At 47.2% G+C, this 21,800-nt stretch overlaps 1 protein-coding gene across 1 annotated transcript in view; it reads right to left on the bottom strand.

Annotated features, from left to right (window-relative positions):
- PLXNA1 (plexin A1) overlaps nucleotides 1-11,336 on the bottom strand; it is a 66,709-nt gene extending 55,373 nt beyond the window's left edge. The window contains exon 1 of the mRNA XM_049862531.1: nucleotides 10,496-11,336. Within this exon, the coding sequence (XP_049718488.1) occupies nucleotides 10,496-10,659 (164 nt within the window). The 5' untranslated portion in view covers nucleotides 10,660-11,336. The remainder of the gene's footprint in view (nucleotides 1-10,495) is intronic.
- Between the last annotated feature and the right edge of the window lie 10,464 nt (nucleotides 11,337-21,800).

The raw sequence follows: 21,800 nt of genomic DNA on the forward strand, positions 1-21,800 counted from the left end.
ATCAGTCAGTTGGTGACCGCCCCGGACGGACTGAGCGCGCTCTGTCCCGGCCGCAGCGAGGGCCGGGGTTCAGGGAGGCTTCTGCCGAGGGGTGGACCAGCTGGCGGGAACCGGGGCAGCGAGAGAGCGAGGTGGGAGGGCACAAGGAACTGCAAGGAGAGGCCCACGAGAAGGCGAGGGGTGAGCGCTGGGGTCCCCGGCCGACAGGGCTCCCCCATGTAACCTGAAAGCAGGGGACGCCAAAGGAAGGAATGGGCAGGCTTTCTACTGTGGGGGAGCTGTCACACCTGCAGAAGAGAACACCCAGGAGCCCCCGCACCTGGTACTCCAACAGGGCCAAGGGGCCCCTCCCTCCCCTGAGGCAGCTACTATTCTGATTTCTGCGTTCAACCTTCCCTTGCTTTTCTTTGTTTGGATCCCAAAATGGTATGTTGTTTTGCTGTGCTCGTTTTTTTGAACATTATATAAACGCAATTGCACAGAATGCTCTGGCCTGTTTGGCTTTCTTCTCTCCGTGTGAGGGTTCACCTGCCTTGTAGCTTGTAGACAGTGTGTCCTTTCTCATTTTGTAGTCCGCACCCCCCACCCCACCCCGTGGCATGGCTGTCTGCCAGTCCCCCTCCTGCTGATGGACACAGGATTGCTCCCCATGAGGGTCAAGCATTGTCAGGCTGGGATGAAGGCTCCGTCCATGTGTCTTGAGGAATGCTTACACCCAGGAGAGGGACTACACACTCAGTGGGTATGCGTGCTTAGCTTTAGTGGGTGGTTTACCAATGTACACCCCAACAGCAGTGTGTAAGTCCCAGGTGCCTCTATCCTCACCACACTTGGAATAGTCAGTCTTCAGTTTTTGCCAATCTGGTATGAGCTGGTTTTTCATTGTGGTTTTAATTTGCATCTTTTTCTCTAACAAGGTGGCACAGGACCAGGCAGTGCTTCATTCCTTTGCACACCGGGTCTCAATGAATAGGGGGACGGCTCCTTGGCAGCTTACAACAACAAAGTGCTGACTCTGCACCAGGCTCAGCTACATTTCACAGATGGGGAAACTGAGGCCAGAAAGGGAGTGACTTGCCCCAGTGCCCCAGCTGGTAGGTGGCAGGGCTGATATTGCCCTGCTGCACTGCCCCTCCCCACGAACAAACCGTGGCCTTTTCTTCTTCATGGACTTCTGGCAAGGCTGGTTAATGTGGAACAACTCTGTCCACCCTCTGAGCCTTGCTTCCCTCTTCTGTAACTTGGGCATAGGAGACCCTTCCCAGGGCTGTGGTGCACTACAGTGAGAATGTGCGTGCGAATGCCACCCCTGGCATCGAAAAACTTTCAGCCTGCTCTTCTCTGAGTGATCACTGCTCACTGCTCCCTACAGCTTCCCACCTCTGCCTGCTCCTGCTCCATCTCCACACCGCCATGTCCTCCTCATAGCCCCTAAGGGCAGGTGCTCCTCAAGGATACTCACTCTGTGTAGGATTGCCCAGTGCCTCCAGCCTGGGCCTATCTTCCAAAGTCCATCCTACATCACCAGTGTCTTCTGGAGAAGTTCAGGAGGGACCCTGGACTCTGAATGGCCAAAACCACTCTTCATTTGTGAAGGTACCATGCCCCCTGAGCCCAGCCAGGAACCTCGGGGGGCCTCCCTTCCCCCACACTGCTCCCATCACCCAGTCCTACCAATTCTTCTGCAAAACTTAGTCTCAATTTCACGCTTACCCCTGCCCATGCTCTGGTCCCAGACACCATCTTATCTCACCTGGACTTCTCTCCTCAGGACTCACTTCCTCTTTGTGTTCCCTGCAATTGTGCACACAACAGCCAGCAAGACGTTTTCAAAATGGAAATCTGATTATGACATTCTCTCCTTATGACCCTCCAGAAACCCCTACCTCACATCACATACACCTATCCACACCAGTGGACTCAAGGCCCTCAGTTGATACAGGAAACTAGGAGACGTTCAGAAGACAGTAGAGCAGATTACTTTATGGCTTTGGGCAAGGTAAGGATTTCGTAAGCAAGACTTTTAAAAAATAAACAAAGGGAAATATTGATAAATTTGACTACATTAAAATTAGAAATTTTTATTCATTAAAAGATACAAAATATGAAGCAAAAAGACAAGCCAGGATCTAGGAAAAAGATACTTACAGCACATGCACTTAGCAGAGGAGTTGTAGCCAGCATATATAAAGAACTCAGAGGAATCACTAAGAAAAAGGCCACAGCCCAGTAAGAAAGCAAGGGAAGACCTCAACAGGCCCTTTGTTGAAGAGAAAATATGGAATAAGTACTGTCACTTGTGAGCTGGTGACTGTGGGCTCATGCTGCATCCCCAAGCCCACCACCAACTTACTTGAGGCCTGTGCCCCTACATACTCGCTCTCCTGGCGCCTTCACCACCTGCATGCAAATGGAGAGGCACTGGGAGAGGAGCCAGGATTTGAGCCCAGGACTGCGGTCAGGCGCTCACCCCACATCACAGGAAGGGAAGTGAGTCAAGGGGGGGGGCGGTGGGTAGGCCCTTCCGCCCTGGGTATCTGCTGTGGGTTTTGCTTCTGTGTGCCTCTGCAGTTCAAGAGGTCAGAAGAGTTTATTGAACAGTTCAGGGCCTTTCCTAGGCACACGGCTCTGTCTGGAGGGCTTGGGGACTCAGGTCCCTTGAGGGCCTCCAGTGCTCCCCGCTGCAGCAGCTCCAGACTCTACATGCATGGCTGTGACTCAGAGCTTTCTGCAAAATCACACTCGGTGGTGCTCCTTCCCTCCAGAGAGCGGGCCCCACCAGCTGATAGACACAGAGGACCAGGGAGGAACACAGAGGGCCCTGATGCTTCCTTCCATACCCCACTAACCCCAGCCACCCGGGCTCAAAGCTGGGGCAGGCCTGACATCTAACCCTGGCACCGCCACTCCCCAGCCTTTCTAATCCATCCATTCCTCACCTCCAGGACTCCTGTCACCTCCTGCCATCGGCCTTCAGGCCTTTTTTCCATCTCCAGCTTCTACCCTGCCCCTCCTCCACTCCATTCCCCACACCGTGGTGGCCTCATGCCCCTGCTCTAGGGGCCTCCCTCAGCACGAGACAACTTTAGGGGCCCGCTAGTGGCCTTCCTCAGCACAGGACAACTTTCACATGCTACACCCTGGCCCCAGATCCCAGGCTGTCTGTGTGTCCACGAACACACATGCATAAACACCTACATGTTCACATGCACACTCGCAAACACACGCTCACTCACAAACACATGCATTACTCTGGCCTTGGTTCCCTCCGCTCCCCCTTCCTCTTTTCTCCCAGCCTCTGGCACACTAAGTTCACCCACCCTCCCCTCCAACTTGCAGCACTCTCAACCACCTCTCCAGGGAGGCCCAGGTGAGCCCACCCCCTCAGGCCACTCTGTTTTCACTGCTCATAAGTCAAAGGCCTGGGGCACAGAGGAGGCGCTGCGTGGTGCTTCTGAGGGAATCACAACAGCTGAGGCTCAGAGCAGCTCGCCCTGTGCAACACTGAGCTCCAGGTGCCCAATCATCTGTCTCATTCTCACAATGCCCCGTGGTAGCTGAAGTCCCTGCAGCCATTGAGAGGTTGGACGCAGGCGCAAGATGCAGTTGCTGTCACATTCAAAGAAGAACGCTCTAGCCACTGGGTGGAGGTTGGGGGACCAGCGAGGGGATGCCGGGGGACCTGTGTGGGAGCCAGAAACAATGGTGACATGGATGGAGGGGTTCAGAGACCCCATCCACTAATCTGAAGCTCCAGCGTGGTCCTCCCCAAGGAGGAGGATCAGGGTGCAGCCCAGATGCAAGCAGCCCAGCCCTCTAAAGAGGAGACTTTCCTGTATCCAACTCTGCTTCTTTCTGGCTCCCCCAGTCACTTGCCTCCCTCCTCCCCGCCCTCACCGTGTCACTTGGGTTGTTGGCAAGGGACAGAAACTCAACTGGGCTTAAGCTCAAACGGGCCTTGATGGACTCAGGTGAGCAGCAGTTCAGGCAAGGCTGGATCTTGGGGTGCAAGCATGGCCAACAGGCCCTGACTCTCTCTCCTTCTGTGGGCTCTGCTGGCTGCTGGTTTAGTTCATGCTCAGCTAGGCCTTTCTGCCTGTGGTGGCTTTGGCAGATTCCAGGCTTTTCTATCCCAATAGTTCCAGGAAAATTCCCAGAATGGAGCCTCAATGAACTGGGCTGGACCATGTAGCCACCTCCACCCAGGCAACGTGGCCAGGGGTTGAAGATGCCAATTGGTTGGCCTTGATTAGTGACCTCTCCAGAGACAGGGGTTGGAGCTGAGGAAGTGGTTTCCTCAACGAAAATCCAGGTGCAGTTACCAAAACAAGCCAGCCTAGATGCAGGGCAGGCAGAGTCCACCAGATTCCCCCTCCTTCCCTAACATAACAGCCACCACAGTGTTTTTTCATAGCACAAAACTCCTGACCGAAACCATCTACCATATCCAGGGTAACAGTCATAACCAACATTGACCGAGTGCTGATTATGTGAAAACATTATTCTAAGCTCGTACCTATATGAACTTCTTGGTAAGAAATTTTTTTTTTTTTTTTTAACACCACCAATTCACAAATGTGGACACAGACATGCAGAGAGGTGAAGCGACTTGCCTCAGACCCACAGCTGGGCAGTAGTGGAGCACAAATCCTAAAGTGGACGGTTGGCTCCAACCACCATGCTCTGTGGTATGGCTTGGCTGAAAAAGGTGGGGATGCCTGCAGATAGACCTGCCACCTATCTGTCTTGGTTATCTAGTGCTGCCATAATAGAAATACCACCAGTGGGTGGCTTTTGCAAACCGAAATTTATTTTCTCACAGCTTAGGAGGCTAGAAGTCCAAATTCAGTGTGCTGGCTCTAGGGGAAGGCTTTCCCTCTCTGTTGGCTCTGGAGGAAGGTCCTTTCTCTTTTGAGCTTCTATTCCTGGGTGGTCTTCATGTGGTTTGGCATCTCTCTTCCCACATCTTTGCTTCTCTACCGCTTGTTTAATCTCTTTTATAGCTCATAACAGATTGACTTAAGCAAGACACACCCTACACTAATCCTATCTCATCAGCAGAACAAAGACAACCCATTCCCAAATGGGATTATAACCACAGGCATAGAAGTTAGACTTCACAACACATATTTTGGGGGGACACAATTTAATCCATAACATTCCACCCTTTGGCCCCCCAAAATTCATGTCCTTGCCACATGCAAAACACATTCACCCCATCACATCATCCCAAGTCTTAAATCAAGCCCAAATTGAAAATTTCTTCTTCTGAATCATCTAAATCAAATATAGGTGAGACTTTAGTGTATTCCATTCTAGGGCAAAATTCCTCTTCATCTGTGAACCTGTGAAATCTAAACTACAAGTTATCTGTTTCCAAAGTACAATGATGGAACAGGAACAAGGTAGACATTTCCATTACAAATGGGAGAAATTAGAGGGAAAGAAGGGATAATGGGGACCAAGCAAGTCCAAAATCCGGCAGAACAATTCACATTAGCTCTCAAGCCTTGAAAATAACTCTCTGTTCTCTGAGACCATCTGGGCAATGGCCCTGTCCTCCAGACTCTGGGTGTTGGCCACACCATCTGGATTCTGGGTGGAGGTCTCTCAGCCGCGAATTTCAGTTTTGCTTTCCAGGCCCACTGGGATGGCAACTCTGTTCCCTCAGCTTTGGGTGGACCCATTCTCCTAGTCCATCTGAGTGGCAATGCCACCTCTTCGGCCCTGACAGACCCCATTCTTCTGCCCCTTGGGCATGGCAACCCCACTCCTCCAGCTTTGGGCAGTGGCCTGATCCCACTGGCACTCTTGAACAGCAGCCCAACACTCCAGAACTGAGTTGGTGAAGAGCTGACTCTTTTAAACCCAGCAGGCTGTGACTCCACCCTTTCAAACCGATGCAGCCCTGCTCCCATGCTCCTTCCAACAGTTCTGCTTATCTCCAAGCTGCTCCAAGGATGGTCCTTTTCTTTTCTTGAGTGACGACAGATGTAGCTCCTTTGGTCTGTTTTGTAACTGTAGAATTCCAAGAGGCAGACATTGTTCTTTCCTTTAACTCTTTCTGTGTCCCCTTTGGTCTTAGCTGATGTGTTTTCTGCTGTGGTAGTTGGTTAGATCCATCAGACATGGGCTTAATCTTTTAACAGAAGATTGTGTAGCCATATCCTTGGTGAAAATTCCTGGATATGTGTCCTTAGTTTGTACAACAGAATTTTCCAAATCTTTAAATTTTGTTTTCATTTTGCACGGTTCATTTTTAAGTCTATCTCTTTCCTCTCACATTTTACTATAAGTGGCAAGAAGAAACCACGCGGTCCCTTTAAGGTCATGCTTAGAAATAGCCCCAACCAAATATCCAAGTTCATCACTATCTTCCACAAAACACTTGAATGTGATTCAGACAAGCTCTTTGTCACTGCATAAAAAGCACCACACTTCCTCTATTGTCCGATTACCATTGTCCAATTACATGTTCATCATTGTCTTTTAAAACCTAACAAATCATTTAATGTCCACACTTCTGGCAACATTCTGTTGCTGGCACCATATATATTCTATAAGACAATAGAGACTTTCTCTACAGCTCTCTTCTCGTCCTTCTGAGCCCTCACCAGAATTGCCTTTGACATCCACAATTATACCAACAGTCTCTTCAAGGCAATCTAGGCTTTTACTATTAGGCACATGGAAACTCTTCTAGCCTCCACCCATTACCCAATTTCAAAACAACTTCCACATTTTAGTTATCTGTTAAAGCACCACCCCACTCCTGGTACCAAATTCTGTCTTAGTTATCCAGTGCTGCTATAACAGAAATACCACCAGTGGGTGGCTTTAACAAACAGAAATTTATTTTGTCATAGGTTAGGTGGCTAGGAGTCCAAATTCAGGGTGCCAGCTGTAAAGGAAGGCTTTCTCTCTGTGTCAGCTCTTTTCTGAGCTTCTGCCCCTGGGCTATCTCATGTGGCTTGGCATCTGTCTTTCGGAGAGTGGTTTTAGTAGTTTTCTGAATAGTTTCCCAACCCTGGCTAGTCTTAAAGGTGCTGATGACTCTGCCTCCATTAGTAAAGAGAGCACTGCTACTCCATGGTGTGAGGTGGCAATAGAAATATGCAAAATATCACCATCATTGGATCAAATATTTGTGAGAGACAAGGCCCTGGGTGATTACATATTTGATATTTTTCTACAATTTTATCAGAATGAGAAGTATAAGGAAGCTGATTGGTTGATCCTACTTTCTCTTGACAAATTGGTGAAAGAAAAGGATGAGCTCAAAGTTTCAGAGTCACAGCTCAAGCACTGCATACAAGACCTGAAAGTTGCCACTTGTGCTGTGAAATAAAGCCTTAATTCTTGTAGTAACAGACCTGATATTACTGAAAACCAAACCTCGAGTTTTACTGTAAGAGTTGCTGAATTGTAATGCCAATTGCATTCCCAATCTCGAATGGTGTCTAAAGTTAAAGTGGCGGCATTAATTGGGAAGAAATGGGATCCTGAAACTTGGGATGGAGACCTATGGGCAAATAATCAGGAAGCTGGGGCCATTGAGCCCCTAAATTCCATTGAATCACTCCTCCAACAGAACCAGCTCTCTACTCCCATCTCAAGAGATAACTCCATTTTTGTCTGCTAAGCTACCCTCCCCAGTAAAACCATTATCCCTTCCACCCACATCTGATGAGATTAAGCCAGCTGTGTCTGAAGAGTCTTTGTCTGAGATATCACCCAATGTGGCAACTGGGCATCACCTGAGGCAGATGCCATACAAGACATTGCTGAATGTCCCCAGGACCCACCCAACTAGACTTAAGTCCCAGTAACCCCCAAGAGGTGAAGCACAGTGTGACCAGTGAGGAGGTATGCTACACTTCAAATGAATTGCTTGATTTTTCTAATATATGCAAACAGAAACCTGGGGAATATGTGTGGGAAGGGCTATTACAGGCGTGGGGTAACGATGCAATGAACATAGAGTTGGATCAGTCTGAGTTTATTGATATGGGCCTACTAAGCACAAATTCTTCATTCAGCGTTTCAGCTCAAGAGGTTAGAAAAGGATCTAATAGTTTGTTTGGTTGGTTAACTGAAGCATGGATTAAGCAGTAGCCTACACTAAATCAAGTTGAAATGTCACACCTGCCTTGGTATATTGTAGAAGAAGGTATCCAAAGGCTTAGGGAGATTGGGATGTTTGAATAGATTTATCAGGTTGGATCCACAGAACAACTATGGCATGCCTAGAGGACACACCTTTCACCATAATGGTGAGGAACAAATTTGCTAAGGGAGCCCCAGCATCCTTGAAGACTGCTGTGATTGCTTTTCTATGTAGGTCAGATTACAGCAGGAACTGCCCTAACTGAATTAAAATGCCTAAATACAATATGGGGCTGATTGCACCTCGGGGTGGTAGGGGCCAAGTGGCAGTCCTTAATCACCAAAGACAAATTGCAAGGTGGGCGTGGTTGCCATAACGGACAGCAGAGTCAAAGCAGAAATCAGAATAGTTTGACTTGTATAGACTTAAGGCATTGGCTACTTAGTCATGGTATCCCTAGGAGTGAAATAGATGGGAAATCTACTAAATATTTACTTGATCTGTACAAGCAGAATTCTAGGTCAAGTGAATGACAGTCTGACTTGAATTGCCAAAATAGAGTCGTGGCCCCTCGGTCAATCCCCAGACTTGAGCCAGTTTACAGACCCACATCCTCTTGAATGAAGGGAGGGTGGGCTCCCTTGAGGAAGGACCCCACTACACTGCCAAAAATTTATACTGATGATCTTTCTCCAAGCTTTCCCCAAAAAGATCTATGGCCTTTTATGAGAGTGACTGTTCACTGGGGAAAAGGAAATAATCATCCTTTCAGGGATTACTGGACACTGGCTCTGAACCGACGCTAATTCCAGGAGACCCAAAGTGTCACTGTGGCCCACCAGTCAGAGTAGCGGTGTATGGAGGTCAGGTTATTAATGGAGTCTTAGCTCGGGTCCATCTCATAGTGGGTCCCGTGGGTCCCCAAACCCATTCGGTAATGATTTCTCCAGTTCCAGAATGCATAATTGGATAGACATACTCAGCAACTGGCGGAACCCCCACACTGGATCCCTGTCATGTGAAGTAAGGGCTATTATGGTAGGAAAACCCAAGTGGAAGCCATTAGAACTGCCCCTATCTAGGAAAATAGGAAACCAAAAGCAATATTGCCATCCTGTGCAGATAATTACTCTCCTTTTGAGAAACAGCTTTTGGCTTGTTACTGGGCCTTAACAGAGAGCGAATGGTTAAACATGGGCCACCTAGTCACTGTGTGGCCTGAACTGCCCGTCATGAAGTGGGTGTTGTCTGACCCACAGAGTCATAAAGTCAGACATGCAGAGCAGGACTCCATCATTAGATGGAAGTGGTATATATAAGATTGGGTCCAAGCAGGACTCGAAGGCACAAGTTACATGAGGAAGTGGTCCAAATGCCCATGAACCTCTCCTGTCACATTACTTTCTACCTCCCAGTCTGCACCTATGGCCTTATGGAGAGTTCCTTCCAATCAGTTGACTGAGGAAGAGAAAGCTTAAGACTGGTTTACAGATCATTCTGTGTGACATGCAGGCACCACTTGGATGTGGACAGCAGCAGCACTGTAACTCCTTTCTAGGACCTCCCTGAAGGACAGTGGTGAAGGGAAATCCCCCCAGTGGGCAGAATTTCAAGTAGTGCACCTGTTCGTTCATCTTGCTTAAATGGAGAGATGGCCAGATGTGCAATCGTTTACTGATTCATGGGTTGTGGCCAATGATTTGGTTGGATAGCCAGGGACTTGGAAGAAATATGATTGGAAAATTGGTGACAAAGAGGTATGGGGAAGAAGCATGTAGATAGACCTCTTTGAATGGGCCAAAGAAGTGAAGATATTTGTGTCTCATGTGAATACTCACCAAAGGGTGACCTTGGCAAAGGGGAAGGTTTTATCAAGTAGATAAAATGTCACATTCTGTGGATACCAGTCAGCCTCTTTCCCCAGCCACTCCTGTCTTTGCCTAATGGGTTCATGAGCAAAGTGGCCATGGTGGCAGGGATGGAGGTTATGCAAGGGCTTAGCAACATGGACTTCCACTCACCAAGATTGACTTGGGTACAGACACTGCTGACTGCCCATTCTGCCAGCAGCAGAAACCAACACTGAATCCCTGATATGGCACCATTCCTAGGAGCAATCAGCCAGCAACCTTGTGGCAGGTTGATTACATTAGACCACTTCCGTCATGGAAAGGGCAGCATTTTGTTCTTACCGGGAAAGACATTTACTCTGGATATGGATTTGCCTCCCCTGCATGTAATGCTTCTGCCAAAACTACAACATGTGGACTCACAGATCTCTTATTCACTGTCATGTATCCCAGACAGCCTCACTCAGATCAAGGAACTCACTTCACAGCAAATGAAGTACAGCAATGGGCGCATACTCATGGAATTCTCTGGTCTTACCATGTTCTCCACCATCCTGAATCGACTGGCTTGATAGAACGATGGAATGGCCTTCTAAAGACACAATTATGGTGCCAGCTAGGTGGCAATACCTTGCAGGGTTGGGGCAATGTTCTCCAGTGTCCAATATGTATCGTGCCATTTCTCCCATAGCCAGGATTCATGGGTCTAGGAATCAAGGGGTGGAAATGGGAGTGGCACCACTTGGTATTACCCCTAGTGATCCACTTGCAAAAGTTTTGCTTCCTGTCCCACAACCCTATGTTCCGCAGGTCTAGAGGTCATAGTTCCCAAGAAAGGAATGCTTCCACCAGGAGACACAACACTGGTTTCATTGAACTGGAAGTTAAGAATGCCACCCAGCCAGCTTGGGCTCCTCATGCCTCTGGGTCAACAGTCAAAAAAGGAGTTACCATTGGCTAGTGTCATTGATCCTGATTACCAAGGGGTAATCAGGTTGATATTACATAGTGGGAGTAAAGAAAAATATGTCTGGAATACAGGAGATCCCTCAGGACGTCTGTTAGTACTACCATGCCCTGTGATTAAAGTCGATGGAAAACTACAACAACCCAGTTCCAACATGATTACTAATGGCCCAGACACTTCAGGAATGCAGGTTTGGGTCACCCCACCAGGCAAAGAGCCACGACTAGCTGAAGTGCTTGTTGAGGGCAAGGGAATACAGAACGGGTGGTGGAAGAAGGAAGTTCTAAATACCAGCTATAACCACTTGACCAGTTGCAGAAATGGTGACTGTAATTGTTATGAGTATTTCTTCCTTGTTTGGTTACACATGTATGTGTGCATGTGTGCGTGCGTGTGTGTGTGTACATACACACACATATACATATATATGTACATATATATATATGTATATACACTTCTCACTTATCCACATGGTTAGGTTCCAAAGACCAGGTCATTATGCAAAAATTGGTGTTAGGCAAAAATGGAGGATTTTTTTGTTTTGTTTTCAGAAACATTTGTCAGATTTTGTTTTAATTTAGAAAATATGATCATAGAAATAATAACAGTTAAGATTTACTGATATGCTCATCAGCACAAGTTCAGTTATGGATTATTCCTCTACGAAGAAGGTTTGAAGGAAACAAAGCTGGATAAAGCCGGGTTGTGTGACTAGAGGGCCCATAACTTAACCACTTCATCTTCCTCCTGTTCTGGGTGGAAGTTTCCTTCACAAAGCCACCTCCAGGGCTCTACTCCCATCCCTATAAGCCCTGTATTCATGATCCCAGAGCCCGCTCTGCCCTCTGGGCCTGGTGAATCACTGATGCTCATGGCTTCCTAGGAGGGCACTGGGAGCCTGCCTGCACGCTTGGCCCTACTGAAGCAGAGGCTTCAGGCCTAGTTCGGCTCATTTTGGGATGTCATTAAACTCTCATACGTTTCTTCCAAAGACCTTCTCTGATGCCTCTTTTCTTCCTCCCTTCCCACCCCACAGCAATTTTCAGTTGCAGGACCTCAAGCCGCATAGGAGCTGGGAGCCCAGAACAGGCGCCCACTGGCTTGATGTTGTCTGCATTTCCACCCAGAGGCCATGCCCATGTGGCAGCTGGATGTGGAACCCTCATCAGCAGAAAGGAGCAGAGGGCATGGGGCAGTGCATCCCAGCTTACCTTACCAAAGGCTGTCCCGAGACCCTCCTCAAGAGAGGAGACACTCTGCAGCCCTTGCTGCCATGCCCTCTGCCTCATCAATGAGCAAAATAGTCCAATAATAATTTTTTTTTTTACTATTGTTGTAAATGCAAAATATTGGATAACAAGACAGCTAATAAATGAGGAGGTGTGTGTGTCTGTGTGTGTATATACACACACATATAAATAGCAAGTATCTTTGTTTTCCCGCCCTTATTTCATTGCTTATTACAAAAATAAGATGTAAATAGGGCTGGTGCATTTCGTATTTTCAGTTGTACCCATGTTAGTTGTATCATGTTAGGTGCAAGTATGATTTTATAACTGTCTTTATTTAGAGATTATGTATGGCTTAAGGAGATGTGTACAGGTGCCATGTTGACAAGGGGTAGACTGTGAATGGTTAATGTTATGTGTCAGTTTGGCTAGGCCATGATTTTAAGTACTATGGCAGATACTGTGTGAGTAGCCAATCAGTTGAAAGGGCATTTCCTTGGAGGTGTGGCCTACATCCAATATATATGGATGTTCTGGCAAGGCTCGCTCTCTCGATTCTGCCTCCAACTCATCATCCTCTGACCTTTAGTTCTTGACCTGAGCTAGCAGTTGGCTCTCTGACCTGCAGATTTTGGGATTCACCAGTTCCTGCAACCACTTGAGTCAGGAGAAGCCTCCAACTTGATGCCCGATTCACAGATTTGGGACTTGCCAGCCTCTATAACTGCACGAACCGTTCACTTGATATAAATCTCTCTATATGTATTTATATATACACTTCACTGGTTTTCTGCTAGAGAACCCAGCTAAGATGCTCCCCGTGTGCCCAGCATTCTTGACATACTGAGATTCTTGCTCCAAAGATGTCTTCACACTTTTAAGCTTCCCTCATGCTAGTCCCACTGGCCAAGAGTGTTTCCCCCACCTCTACCTTTCATCTCTCAAGGCTAAATCTCCTACTTCCTTCCTCCAGGAAGTCTCCCTGACTTTCCCTCCCCAGTAGTACAATAATTGAAATAAAAACCTCAATGGAGGGCTCAACAGAAAAATGGAAAGGACAGAAGAAAAAATCAGTGAATTTGAAGATAAAACAACAGAAATTACCCAATCTGAACAACAGAGAAAAAAAAAACTGAGGGGGGAAAAAAAAAGAACAGAGCCTCAGGGACTTGAGGGACTATAACAAAAGAGCTAACATTCATGTCATCAGATTCCTGGAAGTAAAGGAGGAGAGCAGGCTGAAAGTGTAGTAAAAACAAAAAATGGCTGAAAACATCCCATTCGAAACACACAAACCTACAGATTCAGGAAGAATCTGTATCAAGCCCCAAACGTGATAAACCCAAAGAAACCCACACCAAGACACATCAGAACCAAACTTCTGAAAACTAAAGACAGAAAAAAAGAAAAAACTTGAAAGTAGTGAGAAAGAAACAATGCCTTGCCTATAAGAAAAAAAGAATTTGAATGACAGCCGATTTCTCATCAGAAACCATGGAGGCCAGAAGGAAGAGTGCGATGTTTTTAAAAACTGAAAGAAAAGGAACATCAGCCATAAATTCCATATCCAGCAAAAAATGCTCTTCAGGTATGATATGGAAATCAAGACATTCTCAAGTGAAGGAAAACTGAGAGAATGTGTTGCCAGCAGACCCACCCTAAAAGAATGACTAAAGGAAGGTCTCTAAACAGAAGGGAAATAATAAAATAAAGAATCTTGGAATATTAATAAGGAAGGAAGAGTAAGAGAAAGAGTAAAAATATGGGTAAATACAACAAAATACAATAGACTTCTCCAAATAGCCAATCCAAGGTTGAGAAGGGAGAGTGTTGACATGTCATGGGGTTGTTAACCAATGTCATAAAACATAAAACAACTGTTTAATGAGAAGCTAGTTTGTTCTGTAAACCTTCATCTAAAGTACAATAAAAAAAAAAGAAAACCCTTAAAAAAAAAAGACTTCACTCAAATTTTCTAAATTATGTTTGACAGTTGAAGCAAAATTTATAACATTGTATGATGTGGTTCTCAGCACATGAGAGGAAATATCTAAGAGAAATCTAGTATAAACCAGGGAGGGTAAAGTGACATAAAGGGAGGTTTTTTTTTAACAAAGTCTAAGTTCTTAATACTCAGACTGGTGAAATGACACCAGTAGACTGTGATAAGTTATGAATATATAATGTAATATCTACAGCAACCACTAAAAACAGACATACACTCAAAAACACTATCGATAAATCAAAATGGGATTCTAAAATATGTTCAACTAACCCACAGGAAGGCAGGAAAATGAAAACCGAAATTAAAAAAAAAAACAGGGAACAAACAGAAAACAAAAAATTAAATGGCAGACTTCAACCCAAAGAAGTCAATAATTACAGGAAATGTAAATGGTAGGATTCCATCTATATAACATTCTTGAAATGACAAAATTACGGAGATGGAGGACAAATGAGTGATGGGTGGGGGTCAGGGATGGTGGTGGGGCTTGACTATGAGGGGGTAGCACAATGGATATCTCTGTGGTGATGGAATCGTTCTGTATCTCGATTGCAGTGGTGGTTTCAGAGTCTACGTATGTGATAAAATGACATAACACTATACACACATGTTGTACCAATGCCAGTCTCCTGGTTTTAATCCTGTACTCTATTTATCTAAGATGTAACCATTGGGGGAAACTGGGTAAAGGGTACACAGGACCTTCAAATAATCTATAATTATTTCAAAATAACAAGGTTTTTTAAATGCTTTGGTTGCTGCTTTTACATTAGACCGGTCTGCTGCTGGCATTACCTGTTGGGGCAGGGTTTGCCAGCCCTCTTATGGCCAGGGCAGGTCAGACAAGGCTGGGCTCTCAGGCTGCACAGTGGAATGGTTCTGCCTTTGCCCCAGGAAGCTCACAGGCTAACAGGGCCCTGGGGGGAGTGGGGGTGGGCGGGGGTTTTCATTTAGCACAGGACACCACAAGAATTCTGAGAATGCCCTGTCCTCCAATCCCGACAAACTGTCACCTCTTCAGAGAAACCTGACTCCCTGATGTAAAATGACCCCAGTTATGCTCAGTTGCACCCTGGACTTGATGTTCACCATAGTGCTAATCCCCCTGGTATGTTCTCCTTCATATAGCTGTTTATTATTCGCCACCCGCAGGACAGAAGCCCCACGAAGCCAGTGAGGCCTTCCTGTGGCTAGTACAGTGCCTGGCCCAGTGCAGATACTCTGTAAATGCTCCTGGGATGTGCTCACTCTCTGTCGCAGCACAACACAAAGCACCCTAAAATTTAATGGCCACTTATGATCTGTCATTGTTTCTGTGGAGACCTTGCAGAGGACACAGCAGGGAAGGCTTGTCTTGTTCCCCAATGTCTGATGTCTCGACGGGAAGACCAAAAGCCTGCGGCTGGGGCCATCGGAAAGCTGGATCACCCACGCACCTGGGCACCTGGGGCCTGGGCTGGGTGGACTCACAGGGCAGGGCTCCCCAGGCATCTTCCTCTCTGCTCCTCTCCACACAGCCTCTCCAGCATGGCACCTCAGACATGTCAGTTCAGAGCTCCCAGAAAGAGTGTCCTGAGAGTGACGGAAAGAAGGAAGAGAAGCCTCAACCCCACAGAGCCTCACCTGGGCCCTATGCTATTAGTGGGACCAGTAATAGGACCTGCCCTGTTCCCAAGGAGAGAACACAGACCCCTCCTGGTAATCAAGTGTGTGACATTCTCATTGGACATTCCCAGAGGTGCCGGGGGTGCAGGGTCTATACAGTGAGAGGAACTTGGGAAAACCCAGCCCACCGCATGGCAGCAAGAAAGGAAGAACCACAGTGCCTGCATTGCCCATCTGCCCCCAGACCCATTCAGAGGTCTCTCTGAAACCTCTTAACCCCACCCAGCACCTCCTTCCCCCCGCCCCCCGTGGCTGTCCATTACATTGTTGGCTGGGTCAGGAGCAAGTGGAGATGAATCAGGAAGCGGGAATTTCTGGGGAGTCTGTTCAAACCATGTGTGGCCTCCTCTTGCCTCACTCTTCCCTGGGGGGCAGAGCACCACAGCGGCTGGTGTAGAGAACATAGGCCTGGAGGAGGAAACACTGGGCCCAATCCCTCCTTGACTCTGCACTGGGCACTTCATCATTCCTCCTTGGTAAGACGGGGAGAAGGCTAGAGAAACCTGTGTGTGCAGGGCCTGGTGTACGCTAAGCACTGCATAGTCAGTACTTCCTGGCCAGCCACACAGACAGCTTTGTCATCCTCATGGCCACCTGGCAGGGAGGGCTGCTAGTGTCCCCTTCCGCAGATGAGGAGAACGAGGCACAGAGCCATAAAGTAACTGTTGGTGAGGCAGCCTCTGGAAAGGGAACATGATGAGCAGGCTGCAGGCCTCTGTGGTAGCTACCCTGGCCCTGTCAGTCCCTCCCCCTCCCCCTCACTGTGTCAGAGGGGATCTCCGAGATTTCCCTAATTTACCATGAGCTTTGCACATGATGCTGGTTCCCTCTGTTTTGGAGGCACTTCCTCCCCATGAGGTCACCCTACTTACCTTACCCGGAAGCTCTGGCACATGTGCCTTCCCTTCTGGGAAGCCTGCCCAGAAGGACCCTCACCCCTCCTGGTCAGGATCAATCCCCGTGCTTGCAGCTGCTGGCCCTCACCATGCCAGGCCACCTTGGTCTCTTTCGGAGCCACCTGTCCCCCAGGTCAGAAGAGGAAGTGCTGCGTGGCAGGGTCCAGTTTGATTCCCCTGCAGGGGCCAAGCTCCCCAGGGAAACGCAACTGTCTCTCCTGGGAGACTGTAACCTTGACAGGCAGAGGCACAACTAGCTATGCACCAGCTCCCAGGGCACCAGCATGGCCCCTGCAGGGGAGGCTGAGGAGCTGAGTAGGGAGTGGCTTGTAATGTTGAACTTGGCTCCAAGCCAACTCACTGCACCTGCTCCACAGCAGGCAGGTGTTTTGGGTTCAAGGGATGAACACCAGGGGTGACACTAGACAGAAACCATGGACAGCACACAGGTGTCTGCTGGCAAACAACCGGCCTTGACAAAACCCAGCTCTGCTTCATCAAAAGCGACAGCTACTGACGTGCATCTCTGGAAAGTCCAAGGATTCTTGGCTTCAGGTGCAGCTGGATCTGGGATCCAATAACCTCCTCAGGCATCCATGACTTAGCTTCACTTCCTGTCTCCTCTCTCAGTGCACTTGCCCCATCTGTTGGTCAAGATGGCCCCGGTAGCTCATTGGGCCCATTGGATCCACAAGGCTGGCCGATCACTGTGGCCACAGCAGAGGAAACTACAAGAGACTTACCCCCAGCATGGGACAAATATGGGAAATGCCCCTCTCAGCTCCTCCCAACTGCACCAGCCTCTCTACCTCAGTTGTAGCTCATGTTATCCTCTGACAAGTGGCAGCTTGTTTCTGCTGCACTCAGGGCCCTTCACCCTTTCACCTGGCTTCTTATAAACAAAATAACCTAACCCACTGCCATCAAGTCGATTCCAACTTATAGCGACCCCATAGGGTTTACAAGGCTGTAAATCTCTGCGGAAGCAGACTGCCACATCTTTCTCCTTCAGAGCCACTGGTGGTTTCAAACTGACTGGAAGAAATCCATATTTGTGTTCATTCCAAAGAAAGATTTATTCAACAGAATGCAGAAATTGTTGAACTATATCATTAATATCACATGCAAGTAAAATTTTGCTGAAGGTGATTCAAAAATGGTTGCAGTAGTACATCAGCAGGGAACTGCCAGAAATTCAAGCTGGTTTCAGAAGAGGACGTGGAACAAGGGATATCATGGTTGATGTCAGATGGATCTTGGCTGAAAGGAGAGAACATAAGAAAGATGTTTACCTGGGTTTTATTGACTAAGTAAAGGCATTCGACTGTGTGGGTTATAACAAATTATGGATAACATTGCAAAGAATGAGAATTCCAGAATACTTAATTGTACTCATGTGGAACCTGTACATAGACCAAGAAGTAGATGTTTGAATAGCACAAGAGGAATACTACATGGTTTAAAATCAGAAAATTGTGCATCCTTTCACCATAATTATTCAATCTGTATGCTGAGCAAATAATCTGAGAAGATGGACTATATGAAGAAGAACATGGTTTCAGAATTGGTGGAAGACTCATGCACAACCTTTGATATGTAGATGACACAACTTTGCTTGCTGAAAGTAAAGAGGACTTGAAGCACTTACTGATGAAGATCAAAGAACACAGCCTTCAGTGTGGATTACACGTCAACATAAAGAAAACAAAAACCCTCACAACTGGACCAATAAGCAACATCATGATAAATGGAGAAAAGATTGAAGTTGTGAAGGATTTCATTTTACTTGGATCCACAATTGACGTCCACGGAAGCAGCAGTCAAGAAATCAAGTGATGCACTGCATTGGGAAAATCTGCTGCAAAAGACTTCTTTAAAGCTTTGAAAAGCAAAGATGTCATCTTGAGGACTAAGGTGCGCCTGACCCAAGCCATGATATTTTCAATATCCTCATACGCATGCAAAAGCTGGACAATAAATACGGAAGACTGAAGGAGAACTGATACCTCTGAATTACGGTGTTGACTGAGAGTATTGAATATACCATGGAGTGCCAGAAGAACGAACAAGCCCGTCTTGGAAGCAGTACAGCCAGAGTGCTCCTTGGAAGTAAGGATGGGGAGAGACTCACATACTTTGGACATGTTATTAGGAGTGACCAATCCCTAGAGAAAGACATCATGGTAAAGGGTCAGTGAAAAAGAGGAAGACCCTCAATGAGGTGGATTGACACAGAGGCTGCAACAACGGGCTCAAACATAGCAACGATTATGAAGATGGCACAGGACAGGGCAGTGATTGGTTCTGTTGTAAATAGCATCACTATGAGTTGGAACCAACAGGGTAGCTATGAGTCGGAACCGACACAATGACACCTAACAACGACCGTATGAGTCATTTCCTTGAGATAAATCTTTCTGTATATGCATATATACACACACATACGTGCTTCACTGGTTTTGCTTCTCTAGAGAACCCCACCTAAGACATCATCTTTTTGTTACTGTGAACGGTGCTGCGATGGACATAGGTGTGCATGTCTGTTTGTGTCACTTCTATTAGATCTCTAGGGCATATACCTAGGAGTAGCATGGCTGGGTCATATGGTAGTTCCACTTCTAGCTTTTTGAGGAACTACCAGACTGTTTTCCACAATGACTGTACTATTTAGCATTCCCACCAGCAATGGATGAGGGTTCTAATTTCTCCACATTCCTTCCAACACTTGTTTTCCTTTTTTAATCTTGGCCATTCTAGTGGGAATGAAATGGTGTCTCATTGTGGTTTTGATTTGCATTTCTCTGATGGCTGAAGACACTGAACATCTTTTCATGAATCTATTGGCCATTTGAACACCCTCTTTGGTAAAGTGTCTGTTCCTATCTTTGCTCAGTTTTTGATTGGTTTGAACTTCTTCCCCCCCCACCTTACCAGTAGATTTTTGGAGATTATTCCACAAGAGATGTCTTGAAGTCTCTCCCCACCTCTCCTCATCCCATCTTCTGTTGTCCTTTATTCCGTTTCTGCCTTTAGTTCTTATTTTATTTGCATATAATAAAGCGCACAAATACTAAACATATAGCTCAGCACACTTTTGCACATGTATATACACATATAACCACCACCAAAATAAAGACATAGACTGTTTTCAGCGCCCCTAAATTTCCCTGGTACCTCCTCCCTGGGGATACTTGCCTCCTGCCCCATAACCACTAACCTGACCTGACTTTTACCACACAGATTGGTTTTGCACAGAGTGCTGTGGTGGACACACCCCAGGCGGCCCAGTGAGTCAGCCCTGTGTCATACCCTCTCCTTACAAGCAGGTGGAACCAGGGCCTGCTTCTAATCAAGATGGGGTGATGCTCTCAGGATCCTGTCAAGGTACAGACTCTCTGAGCTGCCTGGAGTGAGACACTTGTCCCCACACTGGCTTTGAAGAGGCGCTGCTGAGAGGTCCCCCACCAACAGCCAGCAAGGAAACAGGCCCTCAATTCTACAACCTCAAGGGAATGAACTCTGCCAATGACCACATGTGCCTGGAAGAGTACCCAGAGCCCAGAAAGGAGCTCAGCCTGCCGGCACTGTGACTGCAGCCTCGAGAGACCCTGAGCAGAGGACCCAGTCAGGCTGTGCCCACGTTACCCAGCATGGAACCCGTGCAAGCCGCTAAGTTGTGGGAACTGGTTATGCAGCACAGAAGCTAATGCAAGTGAGCACTCATCGGTGTCTGGCTTCTACTCCATGTCACGCCTGTGGGACTCAGCCTCATTGTTGCAGGCGGCTGTGTTTGTCTTTTTCATTGCTATTTAATATTTCATTGTATGAGTAAGCCACATTTACCCATTCTATGCTCCATGGACACATGGGTTGTTTCCAAATTTTGGATTATGAATAAAATTGTATGAGCCTTCGTGCACATGCCATCTAGGGGACATACACTGACTCTCTTAGGCATCTGCCCAGGAGTAAGATTGCTGGACATAGTGCAGGTGTATGTTTACAAGGACTGCTAAAGGATTTTCCAAAATGGTATTCCCAGCAGCAGTGCAGGAGAGTTCCAGAGAGTCCTCTTTCTCGCCAACACTTGGTGTTGTCAGTCCTATTAATTCCAGCCATTTGGTTGGCATGTGGAGCACTTCCCTGATGAGTCATAAAGACGTGGAGTGTACTTTCATATGCTCATTGGTCTCCCCTGAGGGGTTTTCAATATTACTTTGTTAGCTTCTGGGCAATTTATCATCTACCCTTAAGTCCTGAAGAATCTGAGTGTTACTGGAACTTCAGGGAAAGAGAAACTCTCCTTAAAAGGTGAGAACTGCTGGGGTACCTAATGGAGTTCAAGAATGAAGGCAAAGCAGAAGAAAACAGAGCTAAGAGAGGGGGAGAGAAAGGCCAGGTTCCAATATTTTTGTTTCAAGCCCCTAGATTCAGCCATGCCTGAAGCTGAACCCTGGACTTTTCAATCACAAGCCACGAGAGTCTTTCTGCTTAAGTCAGCTTGAGCTTGGATTTTATCACTTACGGCTGATGCATCCTGACTGACACAGGGCCACAGGCAGGACAGATGCTGAAGTTCTCCAAGAGGCGGGAAAGGGTGGAAGGCAGCTCTTGAAATCCCAGGTTCTCAGCCATCCCTCCCTGCTGCAGGTCTGGCTCCCACTGCACCACCGACTGTGTTTTGAGGTTTAATAACCATGTAATTGGTTCATCCATTCCATAGTCAGACTTCAGCAAATATGTTTTTCATAATTAGTTGATGTTTATTTAACAGGAATAACTAGCCCATTAAATTTAATGAGGCAGGTTATCAGGTATGAAATGGTGTTTGGTGGATTTGGTAGGGGCCAGGGAATGCGAGGCAGCCTGTGCTGGGTGTGGAAACCCCCATGGCACGAGGCAGGGTGGGGGGCCCACTATTCGGCCCCTTCCCGGCACTCCTGCCCTGTCTCTTGTAGGTAACTGCCTTTATGATTGTTTTTGGATCTTGTTTGCTGCATCTCTCACTGAACTCCAACCCTGGAGGGCAGTGGAGAGGGCTGCAGGAAGTAGGCTTGCCTTGCAAATGCTTGTGAATGAGC

This window comes from Elephas maximus, chromosome 20, assembly GCF_024166365.1.
Source record: "Elephas maximus indicus isolate mEleMax1 chromosome 20, mEleMax1 primary haplotype, whole genome shotgun sequence".
NCBI lineage: Eukaryota > Metazoa > Chordata > Mammalia > Proboscidea > Elephantidae > Elephas > Elephas maximus.